The 13,602-nt window shown below is 43.5% G+C and overlaps 1 protein-coding gene across 4 annotated transcripts in view; it reads left to right on the forward strand.

Moving 5' to 3' along the window:
• The window catches only part of SPTSSB (serine palmitoyltransferase small subunit B), a 15,527-nt gene extending 4,414 nt beyond the window's left edge, over positions 1-11,113 (forward strand). Inside the window, exons 1-2 of one of the 4 annotated variants that reach the window (XM_014946059.1) lie at positions 7-18; positions 9,605-11,113. In XM_014946059.1, coding sequence (XP_014801545.1) covers positions 9,636-9,878 — 243 coding nt within the window. In that variant the 5' untranslated portion in view covers positions 7-18; positions 9,605-9,635 and the 3' untranslated portion in view covers positions 9,879-11,113. Of the gene's footprint in view, positions 1-6; positions 19-45; positions 100-318; positions 434-9,604 lie in introns of those variants that run through there. The other 3 variants (XM_014946057.1, XM_014946061.1, XM_014946058.1) reach the window with 3 other exon arrangements.
• The last annotated feature ends 2,489 nt before the right edge of the window (positions 11,114-13,602 follow it).

The raw sequence follows: 13,602 nt of genomic DNA on the forward strand, positions 1-13,602 counted from the left end.
GGCGCGGAGCAGGGCCGGGTAGGTATTTAAGCGCGGCGGCGGCGGGTTAGGAAGAGGCGGCGGGGCGCGGAGCGGGGCGCGGCATCCCGCGGAGAGGAGGTGAGGGGGAGGCGGCGCGGGGCTGGGGTGGGACATGTCTAGCGGGATGTCACCGTCCCGGCCGGCGACAGCCCGCTAAATCCCACGGCTTTCCCCCAACCTGGCCCCGCTCTCCTCTTTCTTCCGCCCCCGCTTAAACCCCGCAGCCGCCCGCCGCGGCACGCTGGGGTGGGACCATCCCCCCCATCCCCGCATAGCCCGGTACCGGGGGGGTCAGTCCTTGCTCCCCTTGGCCAAGGGCATCGCGGAGGAGGTGCCGTCCCGGGGCTCCCCGACCCGGGGGAGCGGTGACCTTGGCCGGGAGGAGCCGCGTACTCTGCGCTGCCATCCGCAGGTGGGGAAGGAGCGCTGGAGGGGAGGCCTTGGAGCGGGGGTGGCAGCGGTAAAGGCTCCGGGGTTTGTGCTGCGTGGTGTTCCTCAAGGTGGCTGGTGGCATTGCAGAAGGATCTACAGCCTTCAGCAAGGTCTCCCTGGACTTGTTGCTGTACAGCTGCAGTCAGGGCTTCCCAGGTGGTGTTGCTGGTGCAGCTGTTGGGAAGATGGTCTGCCTGATGGCCTCAAACTGGAAAAGGGTGGATTCAGATATGGGGAAGAAATTCTTAACTATGAGGGTGGTGAGAGCCTGGCCCAGGTTGCCCAGAGAAGCTGTGGCTGCCCCATCCCTGGAGGTGTTCAAGGCCAGGCTGGATGGGGCTTTGAGCAACCTGGTCTGGTGGGAGGTGTCCCTGCCCAGGGCAGGGGGGTGAGAACAGGATGATATTTAAGGTCCCTTCCAACCCATTCTATAAGTAAAAAAGTTGAAATAGGTGGGTAGTGGGGAAGGTGGGAAAGGTGAAGGTGCTACTCATGCCATTGTGGTGGCAATGCTCATCGTTTGCAGATTTCTCCTCTTTGGCTTTCTAACAGTTGCTGGTCGCTTCCATGAAGTAGGTACAAGAGAACCTCCCTGCTGTATAAGCGGAGTTGAGATATTTATCATAGGGATTCTCCTCTGTACTGCTACTACTCCACTTAATTGGCACACATGGTACTTTTTGGACTGTGTATTTTAAAATGCTTTAGGAATTGGGATGCTTGTTTATCTTTTGCTTCATGAACAGCGTAAGTATGGCAGAAATAACTATGTCCTGAGAGCAATTCTGCAAGTTCTTGGGGTGATTTCTCGATGGTGCAAGTTCTGACAGAGAAATGCAGGGAAGCTCTGCACAAAGTGTGTATGTCTTTCATCTAGCAGCAGTGGAAGCTGTGGTGAAAGGATGCCTGGAGAGCAGCTCAGGGCCATGGGAATACTTGCTCCATCACTCCAGGAGCAAGTGATGTAGGGAATGGCACCAAGACTCAGGTGCTCCAGCTGGCTCACAGGAAAAACCAAATACAACATGACCCAGGTCCTACTGTTGTTCAGGGGAAATTGGGACAGGGGCTTGTTGCAACTTTGAAGAGCCTTGTCTTGCCCCACTACCAAGCTGAACAGAAGTATTCCTTGTGTTCTTCCCCCCTCCCCACATTTGAGGGGTATTCTGCTATAGTTTCTGTGTTCAAAACTGTTTGCTCATAGGGATGAAGTGGTCTGCAGGGGAAGTTGTTCCTTACTGTATACACGGGGTTAAATCCATTTCTGTGAAAAATGTGAACCTCCATTTTTACTACTTATCTGTTGCAAATATCTCCTTCATTTTTCTTTTCCCCATTTAGACTGGCAACTGGCATGGTGCAACACTGCTTCCTTTCATTAGATCTCAAAGGAGATGCACTTGCACAAGAGTTTGGTACCTGTTTTCCACTAATACCTGTCATGATTATGACAGTATTCACCTTCTCATATTACATATAACCCACGACCAGCTATTATTTTCAGCTGCTTCTGAAATGACTCAGAGGAAAAAAAGAAGTCTGAATAAAATAAGAACCACATTTGAGAGTAAATTTTTTTGTAGAGCCCAAACATCTTAGATATTTTGAGTGCTGTGTTTACACAACCTTCTGAACTTTGAAGTCTCCTTGAAGGATCTAGCTGATGTCCCAAATCTGAAAAGTCTTGCAGGAACTAAAACTTGTCACCAAGAGCAAAGCCTCTAAGATATCTCCTGGAACAGTTCTTCAAGAATTCTCAATTTTTAAGTATTTGCAATTTAAACCCGGTTCTGGTCCCTACTCGCAAATTTGAGTTCTTGCTTGGGAATCACCTCAGTTCAAAACAACAGTTAATAAACCATGTTTACACTGAAAACAGAGGGAAAGCTTGCCCTGAGGTACCAACTTGCCAATTTACTGGTCTTCTCTGGCAGAGCTTATCACCAAAGGCCAGTTCTGCTCCAATGTGCAAGTCCCGACACAGGGGCAGGACTTAGAGCCCAGAACATGGTCAGCCCAGAGAAGGCTGGCAAGGAAGGGGTTCGTACCTTAATTGTAAGAAGAATCTAGTTATATAAGAAACTGACTGAGAGCTTCAGAGGAGGGAAGAAAATTCTTTGAAAAATTAATTTGGCCTTGGAAGAAAATGGGACAGAGCTGCTCCAAGAATGTTTTTGTTACAGAGAAGCTGCATCTTTTCCTTCCTCTGCATCTGAGTGCAGAGAAAGAGTGCATCAATAAAGCAGCCAGGCTCCAAAGCTAGGAGAAGCTGATTTTCTTCAATTTTTTAAAAATAGTTTTTGCTAGGAGTAGTTAAGGCATGAAATCAGTGTAAACATTAACTGCTGTGCTGTTACTTGAATGGTTGGGACCCTCTCCCCAAATGAGATCCCTGTGGGTGCTGCAGATCATCCTCTTTTTTTGAGGGTCAACAGTTTATATATCACATTTAAAATTCCTTCCTGCATTGTTGTAGTCTACAATACACTCCATCTGTGTACTGAACTTGACTGACGAAGCAAATAGTATTTCAGAAATCATCTGGGTATACTGCAATCCAGGTGGAGAGACAGTCTGATGAGAATCCATTTGCTGACATTACAGATGTGTCCATGCAGCTAAACTCTAGCACCAAACTGGTGCTGGGGACTATGGTATTACTGAAGAGCTGGTGAAGGGATGTGCACATAATATCATAGAATGGTTTGGGTTGGAAGGGACCTTAAAGAATGAGTTCCTACCCCGCTGCCATGGGCAGGGACACCTCCCACCAGACCAGGTTGCTCAAAGCCCCATCCAGCCTGGCCTTGAACCCCTCCAGGGATGGGGCAGCCACAGCTTCTCTGGGCAACCTGGGCCAGTGTCTCACCACCCTCACAGTCAAGAACTTCTTCCTAAGAAGAAAGATCTCAAGCTACCCTCTTTCAGTTTAAAACCATTACCCCTTGTCCTATCGTGAGGATTAGGTTTGTGTTCAGAGCTGGAGATGAGGAAGTCTGGGTCAGATTTTGTGTAGGTGGGGCATTGCCACTCCTGTAGTGCTGCTCGATGAGCATTTTGCTGCCTTGTTTGAAGCTACCGAAGGCAGAAGTAAGTCTTTTTGTCAACAGTGAAAGGTGTTTGTTAGATTCCTAGGTCTTGTATGGATTATGTAACTTTTCCATTTCAAAGAAAGAAAATACTACCTACGTGCTATCACGAAGGTCAGCAGGAAGGAGGGGTTAGTGTGGACAGATTCAGAAGATGCTGGAGTTGTTTCTGCTCTACCTTGCTCAGAAGAGATGTGGCTGAAAATGCCATTGCCTTTTCTGCCTTGTATTTTTCCACTCCTAGAAGATTTTTCTTTTTTTTCCAAAAAAAATCCCATAGGCGCAGTTGAAGCATTTTCACCCATATACAAAATGTCTGAGTCATGTACAGCAATAAGACTTTACCAGCTCTGAACTTCATTCTGGTGTTGCATGGATGTTGGCAGGAACATGTGTGTAAGAGGAGTTTACAGTTCCTGTAGTGCAGTAGCTGGCAGTAATGTATGGCCGAGCATGCAACGAGATGCTGATTCAGGGAGATGAATGCTGAGGAAGAGAAACTAGAGATGGCCTCGCTGCTGCTGTGCATTTTCACTCCAGAATTAGAGGAAGAGGGTTCTTTATTAAAATCTATATGTGAAGACATTTCTAATGGTGCATAATTGTCCCCAGTGGAAGCTATGCTGGGATTACTGCTGCTGTTTTCATTCGCATTCTTAATTTGGCATTACCTGCTTGTGAGAACAAGCTTTAGGGTGCACTTAAACATCCATGTGTAAGTACCACAGTCACCTGAGGGTTCTGCTTGTCAGTAGGTAATGGGCAGCTTTGGAGGCTGAGCTGATGCTGTATGGCCATGGGCTGGGCTGCATATGGGGAGTCTGAGCAGCACAAATGCAATAGAGGAACAGACTGAGATGGTGTCCCTGGGAAATGCTGGTGTTCAGATTCTCTGCACAATTTTAACTGCTGCCTCATCTAAATTTCTTCCTGCTTTCTCCCCAGCTGCTGGTGCACAGATCCTGTGTTTCATTCCTTATGCACTACGCTTGGTGCTCATTGAATAAAACATGCTAAAGCACATGCATGATGGGCTGGGAATGTGACTCCCTTTGGTCTTCTAATTCGCATTTGCAGAAACATCAGTCTACATAAAATCAATGGGTTCATCCCAGAGTTATGTTACATTAACAGGGACAAGATTGGTGCCTTGGATAAGTAAGGATATTCTGAGTAACAGCGGAACAAACCCATCTAACACAAGAAAACGACAAATAAGTAAGAACAATTACAGATAAGTAGCTTGCAGAAAGGACATATATCGCAATACCCAGCAGGATGACTACCCATCCTTCTAATAACTGAAATTATTTACGTATCAGGCAACTTTAAAATAATTATTGCACTTTACCTTGCCACACCTGCCATTTGGAGCCTATGTAAGTGTCTTGCATATGAGACCAAGTACAGATCAGGGGCCCATGGCAGGATTTTACTTAAGCTTCAGCATGACTGCAATCCCTTAGGATTCTGCAAAACCAACCAACTCTTGCTTCTGTGCTATCACAGCAATTATTCAGCAAACGGCCAATTAAATATTTGCATTTTGGGGATGGTTTGATTGATTGTTTGTTTTTCCTACCTTGTTTATAACACTTGGCCCTACTTTACATTCAAAGCCTGAGATACCACCTGTGAAACGATTATGAGGGGATCTGCAGCCAGGGTTTGGTTTTCCCCACTCCAGATAAATTCGGCTAGACCCGAACTATGTTGGAAACCCTCTTTCTCTGTATATGTACGTCAACTGAACTGTCCTGCTGCATGTGTAACATATTTTTCAAGCATTCTTTGGAAACCAGTCTATCCCAGTTCCCCTATAAGAATGTTTGTTTCCTTCCAGAGGAATTTCCCAGCAGGTGCATTTTGCCAGGTTCTGTCCAGTCACCCTGTTGCTCAAAGCAGAAATTATATAGTAAAGTACCTACATCTCACATCTTTAGATTACAGCTCCAAACACTAGCTCTGGCACTGGGAACTAAGTTTTTGGGGCTGTTTTGGTGGGTTTATTTTGAGATGAGGCATACTCTTAACTGAAACCTGGGATTATTTTTTTTTAATGATGATTTATCTTTTCAGCTGCCCTAATCAGAGATATGTGTTAACAGGCGAGAAAATCAGGTTGCCACTTAAAACAATAAAAGCTGCTTTACAGGTTTCTCTTGCTATTTTTGCTTGGAGGTGAAATTGCTGAAAATAATTTGAATATTGCTTAATGGCTTTAGAAGCTGAATTCTATTCATTTTATTCATAGCTGGTTGTAACAGTCTCGTGGCCTCTAAACAGGAAGGCATTTCCACAACACAATTGAATACTTAAGTTCAAATTTGTAGACAAATGAGCTCCAAGTTAAAATTGCGCAATAGCAAATTATCTCCTATTCTGTAATATTGGGAACTGATGAGCTAATTACGCGAGGCCCTGTCAATTCAGAGTGCCAGCTGATTGTGGCATTAATGTAATAAAACCCAGTAATGCTTACAAATACAAGTGGAAGCCTCTCTAAGACAAGACCTGTCTAAAATACAGAATTTTTAGCCTGAAGCATTTCTATTTGTTTAGTGATCTGCCATTCCCTTTGATTATTGCTACAAGATAACTGGCGTGGTGGTAAGCAGGCTGCCGGAGACCCCTGGAGGTGTGGAGCTTTGGGCTCAAGCTTATGCTTAGAACTACCCCAGAATTAATGTAAATGAGGTACATTCAGAAAAGGTATCTATGTCACAGTAACACAGTGGATTCTTGTATCTCATTGACTGAGCAGCTGGTTTAAGATGGCTTTTTTTTTTCCTTTCCCTCCTATGTTTTCCTTTAATAAATTATGCATCTAGAATTGCATTATCCCAAGACGCCCTTCATGTTTGCTGCATTTCCAAGACAGTCCTGCTAACAGAGAAAGTCTCTGGGTAGATTAAATGCAGGGGAAGTGTGTTAGCGGTGAGGACGGAGACTGTAATTTGACTGTTTTTCTTTTACTTATCTCAATCTCTATCATTCATTTGGAGACCGCGCAGCCTCTGCCTTCAGACAGCTCGTGTTCTTGCTGGTAGCTCAGGGAGTCTGAGAGCCTGGGGATGGGGTTATTCCCCTCGGCTGTGAACTGGAAGAACCCAAGAAGCACAGGCTGGCTGCTAGGACTTGGTGACTGAGCCCAATGGAAACACAGTCCCCAGGCTGGAAAAAGTGCAACGGGGTCTTTGGTATAAATCAAAAGATCTCTTCCTTATTTTAATCTGTTCGTAGTTTATTTATGTATCCCCTCAAAACAGCGACGTGTATTAAGCGATGGTGCTGAGCCTGCAGCCTGGTAGACTGGTCTAATATCAGTAAAATCAGCCTGGGGATTTTTTTTTTTTCCTGTCTCTGCCTTTTCCTTGTACCAGCTCTCTATTGAGATATACAAGTGCATGTGCTGCTGTGGGCAGAAAGCTCCATTAGCCAGGGATCTCTCCTCTCACAAACCATTGCAGCACCCCTCTGATAACCTCGTGAACACCCACAGCAAGCACTCCAGACTTGCAGTTTCTCTATTTCTCAGTCAGGCTTAACAGATATTTACCCAAGAAAGGTATGAGTTTAACTAGCCCAGGTATAACCCCAGTGTAAATACCATAATCCTAGATACTATGAGAGGGCCCTTATCGTTTTCCTTTCAATTGTATAGGAAAGGGCTTAACCTCTTCATTGAAAAATGCTGCTCTTCTTGCAGAAATTTTCCTTTCAATTGTATTTTTCATTGAAAAATGCTGCTCTTCTTGCAGAAGGTATAAATAGAGACTTTTGGCTCCCAGTGAGTCACAGTTTGCCAGCTGTGCCATTTTTATTACAGGCTTTGCAATATTTACAAGGCTTTAAGGCCTCTCTTGAGTTCTGCCTTAAAATAATTTGTCTGAAAGGAATCATCTTCCATTCATACCAGGACAGAAACCAGTGGTGGCCTTTCTCTCCAGCCTGTACCCTTGCAAGCAAAGCTGTTAACAGCAAAGACAATCACTGCTGAACTTAAAATGGAAGTGATCTGCCCCCCAAAAGCATTGTAGGCAGCCTCTGTCTAGGAGATATGGGGAAAATGGAACAGAAGGAAACAGACTGCTTTGGGAGAAGGTGAAAAAAAGATATATTGGGGAAGGTACTGATGATTGAAGGACACAGAAGAAGAGGGGCTGGTGGAAAATAAAAGCTGGGTGGGTGATGTGGCAAGTACAGAAATTTTTTTGCATAAAAGTCTGTCAACACAAAGAAGCCTCCCTCACTTTTTTAATACACAGTGTTTATAGCTTCACTGTGCTTGTTGCCAGCAAAGAGGAGGTGTTCATGGGGGTGCTGAGAGTTGAGGAGCAACTGGGGAACAGCTGTGAGGAGGTCTGGACAGGAAGCTGAGGGATGGAAGGAGAAACACCCGGAGAGGAGCCAGCACATGGTTGAAGGAGGGGGAGCAAAGACAGCTTCTGTATCACCAGCATTGGACAGGCATTTGGAGTGCCAGTTCAATCAGACCAATGTCAACGCTTGGGGTGAGCCTACAGTTGTTGCCTTGCCAAAGGAGGAGGGGAGAAAATCTACCTTACAAGTATCTCCAGATGGCAAGGTGTAAGCTCATCTGGCAGGATGCTCCACTTGCAACTTCATATGGGAACGTTGAACCTTAACACCTGGTGGTACCGGTGACCTAAAGGAAAGATGGAGAAATACGACCTGTCAAGGTGTGTGCACTTCACAGTGCATCCGCCGGACAAAAATGTTACACATCAGTAACCAAAGTAAAGCTGTTACAAAACAAACCAGGGATGCTTTTATTGGTAATTTGTCTTCCCTTCAGGAAATACCCACATACCACCAGAATTTACTGTACAGCCTCCAGAGGCAGTAAACCACTGAATATTGTAATATATTTGGCCTATACCAGTGGCCCATTGTTATTTTAATCACAGGCTACAAATTTTCCAGTGCTACCTTAGTATTTGTTGCCTTGAGGAACAGAGTATTTGTTGCCCCAAATTCACTATAAACACAAGACTGGAGGGATGTGACATGTCCAAGCATCTCTGTTCCTGGCGTTTTAGGCAACAGAAGTGTAGAACAAAATGATACATTGGAAGGTTTTCCAGCAGGACTAAAATCTGCTGTATTCCCTTTTACTGTGACCTGACCTGGTCAGCGTGTGTCCTTAAACTCAGCCCCTAAAATAAAGGAGTGAAGACTCTCTGTGAAGTCTCATACAGTTGCTTATCATCCCATCTCTGTATTTTCTCTAAGTAGATGTTTTTAGCATGAACTTAAAGATTATTTAAAATATTGAAAAGCAATTTTAACAAAAAACACTGAAAGGCAAAATTCATTTCCTAGTTAATACTTGCTCAGCCATTCTCCTTTCTGTGTGGAGACAAGAACAATGAATGCACAAAGGTATTACTTGCAATGAAAATCTTTCCGAGACTTGTAACTTCCATTAAATACTCTTTTAATCTGCAGTGTATCTTATTTCTTTGGAACACGCTGAAAAAACAACTTCTGCTATTTGAGATTACTTTTTTTTCCCTTCCTTTCATACCTTGTCTTTTCTTTATTCCCAACAATTGCAAAGTAATAAAAATTATTATCAGAAATAAGCAGAGGAGATTTTACAGAGCAGTTCTTTTAATCTCATCTTTATTCCAGAGCGTACAAGTCTGCCATCCACATTTATGGAAGCTGGCCCAAAGCCTTCCCTTTTAAATGCATATCTCCCTGACTTCCACGCGAACCCTGTGCCTTTGTAAGCTAATGCCGTTTTAATTCCTACTGCAGAATGAATAGCAAAACAGGCTCAGAACGTAGGAATTGAGAGTGCCCAACTGATACAGCTTCCAATAACTGCAAGCAGCAGTTGCTAAAGATTGTTTTCCGCTGCTCCAGGGCAGCAGAGGCCGGTGATGGTGCCAATCCATTATTTCTCTTTGAACTTTATTTTATGTTACAATTATACATGGTATCAAATTTGGAATTATGGTCACCGCATCATTTTTTAGTTCCAGGCCTGTCTTTCTGCTGCAGCCGTAATCCAGACTTCTCTATCATTACAGGTCATCTTCTCAAAATCACTGCAAGCTGAAGATGGATATTAAGCGCGTGAAGGACTATATCTATTGGCTGTACTACCAGTACCTACTGATCACCTGCAGCTACGTGCTGGAGCCCTGGGAGCAGTCCATGTTCCACACCATCATCGTGACTGTTTTTGCTATGGTGGTGTACACAGCTTACGTCTTCGTCCCCATCCACGTCCGCCTGGCTTTTGAGTTCTTCTCCCAGATATTTGGAGGCCAGCCCGAAAGCACAGTTTCCATCGTGAACTGAACTTGCCTGAGTAGTGATCAGCAGCCCTTGCAGCTCGTGACATGCAATGTCTTCTGCAATTTTGTGTATTTATTCTGAAGCAGTTTTGCGGTTATGAAAACACCATTTTCTCTTACAAAACATCGCTTGCTTAGTTACCAGAGCTGAAAAACAGAATAATGCACTGACTACTGGCTGCACAGTCCCCGTTAAATAAAACACGGGCCAGCTTTTACTGTGTGATAATGAAACACATCACTTGGAATGCCATGTTTGCCTAATACTCAGCCGGCTCCCACTGGCAGCACCCTAATTTAATCACACTGGCGTGTATGAAATAGCAAAGACTGTTTATGATGGCTGTGAGGAGGGGTACTACGCTCATTATACACAAAGAAGTTCTGCCAACAGTGCAGTGGCAAAACATACCATGCCTTCTTTGACCCAGGTTAGAGAATATAAGGAGATGAGTATAATACAACATGATTTGAGTAGTAACTAGTGTCTGTCTGGTTACTGACTTATGCTTTTTAATGGTCAGGAAAGTAAAGTAGCAGAGAAAGTAAGAGGAGTATGAACTTAAATCCAACCTTTTGCATCTAAGTTGCTGCATCTGAGTTTAGATGGTCTAAGATAGTAAAAAAAACATACTATGGGTAATCTTGCAGTTTACTGAAAATGACAGAAAGAAAGAGAACTGGCTCTGTTTCAGTGCACTCCTGCCGCCCTTGATAAAAACCAAGACATCTTTTGTTTCTGCTCCCATTCGCCAAGGCAAGCAAAATGCATGTCTGCACCAGAGGAAGATGAACCAGAAAATAGAGTGGAAGTAATATTTTAATAACTGCAGGGAAGTCTGAGTGCTTAAAGAGATCTCCTTTATAATGAAGAAATGAGATTTATTCTAATTGCCTGTCAGGAGTTTCTTGAACAATGGAAGGTTAGCTGGGTTTTCACTCCACACCTAAATCAAATGTCAACACCAAATCATAAGTTATAGCTATACAGTGCATGTAACTAAGAGCTGATGCTACTGTTATGAGAGAGGTGCAAAATGTAAATAGCTTTCAAATGATATTTGCAGAGTTACAGAATTAAAACTCTCTCTTAACTTCTTGAGCAAGCTGCAGTGGGGTCCTGCATGCTTAAAAGAACACTGTTTGGAAACTAAGACATGTTTTGAAGGTTGAACAGATCTGAACATGTGTATGCAGTTTTTTCAGAGAAAAATAAAATTTTATTCTTCAGAAACAACATTTCAGTGCATGAATTGGCTCTTCCTGTATTTTCTATTTGTTCATACATACTGTGGGTGTGTGTGGGCAAGGCTGACACCACGGTAGACAGATTAAGACTATTTTGTTGCAAATGTTTTGGGGCAATGTTTCAGAGCCCGTTAAATGGATCCACGTGCAGACTGCCATCTTCATCATCATTAGTGCTGCAGGCCAAGGTCTCTTCTCTCTCTGGTGGCAGGGGAGGAAAAAAAGAACCCAACCCAGAAACTTCACTGAAGATCTTGCTCCACAGACCTGTTCATGAGGTCCCAAAGGCAAGTCTTGGAGATGCACAGGTCTCCTGCTTGTACGGAGCCCTGATCTTCATACCATAGTTGCTCGTTGTGTTCAGATTCTGGCTCACACCGGAGCCACTTGTTCATATTGCCAATACAAGCAGATCATGGATGTGCCTGAATTTTCTTCTGGAGCACTGATGGGCTTCAAATTAAGGCAACAAACATCTCTGTGCTGGTGGCACAACAGTTGAGTGGTTTAGGCTCAAATGGGAGTCAAAGGCTTAGCTGTCGTATCACTTTAATCACAGTTGTTAACCTGCAAATATGAGATACCAAGCAGTAATCGTGCTTACAGTAATAAAAAGAGCATTGAAGGAAATTAAAAATGTCAAATACCTGTGAAAATTTCTGTGAAAGCAGTCTATAAAATAGAATACAAGTAACAACCCAAATGTTGGAGGCGGAAAAATGAAAATATTTACCTAGAAAGTTGATGCTAGAATCAAAAATACTTCCCAGTATCCTATACCCAAAAGATTCTACTTTTAACTAGGTAACGTGATGATGTAAATGCCATGGCATCTCCTCATTAATGCTGTTTCTAATTTCATCTTATTTTTTAATTTCTCAGAAAGGTTATTCATTTCCAATGGCATCAAACACAACTGACTTTTAGGAGTAAAAGGAAAGACACTTTCTTATAGGTATGTAAAGGCTGGGTCTTGTATCTCAAGGAGCACACACCCAGATGTAATGTTGCTATTTAAACAATTAACTTAAAGCAAACAGAACAAGCAAACAGCTTTGTTCAGGAAGAGGGAATTTCCACTGACTTCTCATGGTGGGATTCCTGTAAAGCACTTCTCTTCCTTATTATTCCTGTTATCTTTGTTTAGCTTTGCAGGAGGTGCTTAGAAGATGGAGGAAAACAGCAGCAGTTTCTCTTTGGGAGGGTTCCTGCAGCCTTACTTAAATGAAAACACTTTTTTGTGTGTGTTCTTCAGCTTCTTTACTAAATTTAAAGTTTTGGAGCAGGAGATATTCACCAGGAAGGAAAGAGACGGCTGAAAATAACTTCTCTCTGCTAAAACCATTTTTGAGATTTTTCCAATCCTTTTCACTTCTTTCCACTAGAAAAGCTGAAATAACTCTAGCTACTTAATATTCAAAATTAGTGGGTTCCAGCAGGAGATTTCAAAGCATTTTTGGCACACAGCAGTGAACAAACATTTCTTCCACAGCTGAAAGAAAAAAAGAGGTGGGACACCACTTTTGACAGCTTGAGACCACACCACAGCTTAGGAAACTCTGCTCCAGTTTTGAAATCCTTTTCCCTGTAGATGAAGCCGTTCGTACACGATGGAAAGAGGTTTTAATCAGATTACATCTGCATATTAACGTGGAAGCACCATTTGCTGTAACAGCAACAAGCCACAGGAGGAGGGTCGCATTTTGGAGAGAGCTGGCAGTAACAGCAGCATACGGCTGGGTACGTAGAGCATATGGACAACAACTCTGTTGTGAAAAGTATAGTGCTGGGCTCTTTATAAAACACCTTGGCAGGGCACTCGTTCCTCCTGCTTCATTATTACTCCATGTTAATGGTAGCTAATTGCTCCATTATTACCCTATGCTAATTGTAGTTCAGGCTGAGCACAGCAGCTGGAAGTTTTTACACCAAAAAAAGCAAATGAAAGGACTATGTTAAGAGTAGACAGAACCAATAATCCAACAGTAATAAATGAAACAAAAGCAGAAAGGGAGATGAACCAGTTCCAGTTGCATTCACCCTGAAAGTTCAAATGCATCATTAAATTAAGTGCTGAAAAATTTTTGGACTCAGCTGGCCAGCACCATACTTCCCTTGTTTAAAATTCATTTTCTTAATTTCATTTAATCAAAGCTAGCATTTATCCTGCTGTAAAGGTTTCCTGGCTAATTTCATGGATCACCTCCCAAATCCATTACCGAGGGCAACTACACGTGCACATGTCCAGACCATGAACCACCAGAAGCCCCTCCAGGCAGCCTTCACCCAAGACTATAAAAAAAAGCTTCCCAGGGACCTTTTCCTCAGCGGTTGTTTTGCACAGGAAACGTAGGGATCAGCATCGCCACCAGTGACTCTGCCCACTTAGCAGCCTTATTTCTAAGTTATTTTGGTGCACTCCTTTTATCACATGAATTAAAACGCAGAGCTTGAAATAGGGTAGCAGCAGTTAATAGCTT

This window comes from Calidris pugnax, unplaced genomic scaffold, assembly GCF_001431845.1.
Source record: "Calidris pugnax isolate Ruff unplaced genomic scaffold, ASM143184v1 scaffold111, whole genome shotgun sequence".
NCBI classification, from domain to species: domain Eukaryota; kingdom Metazoa; phylum Chordata; class Aves; order Charadriiformes; family Scolopacidae; genus Calidris; species Calidris pugnax.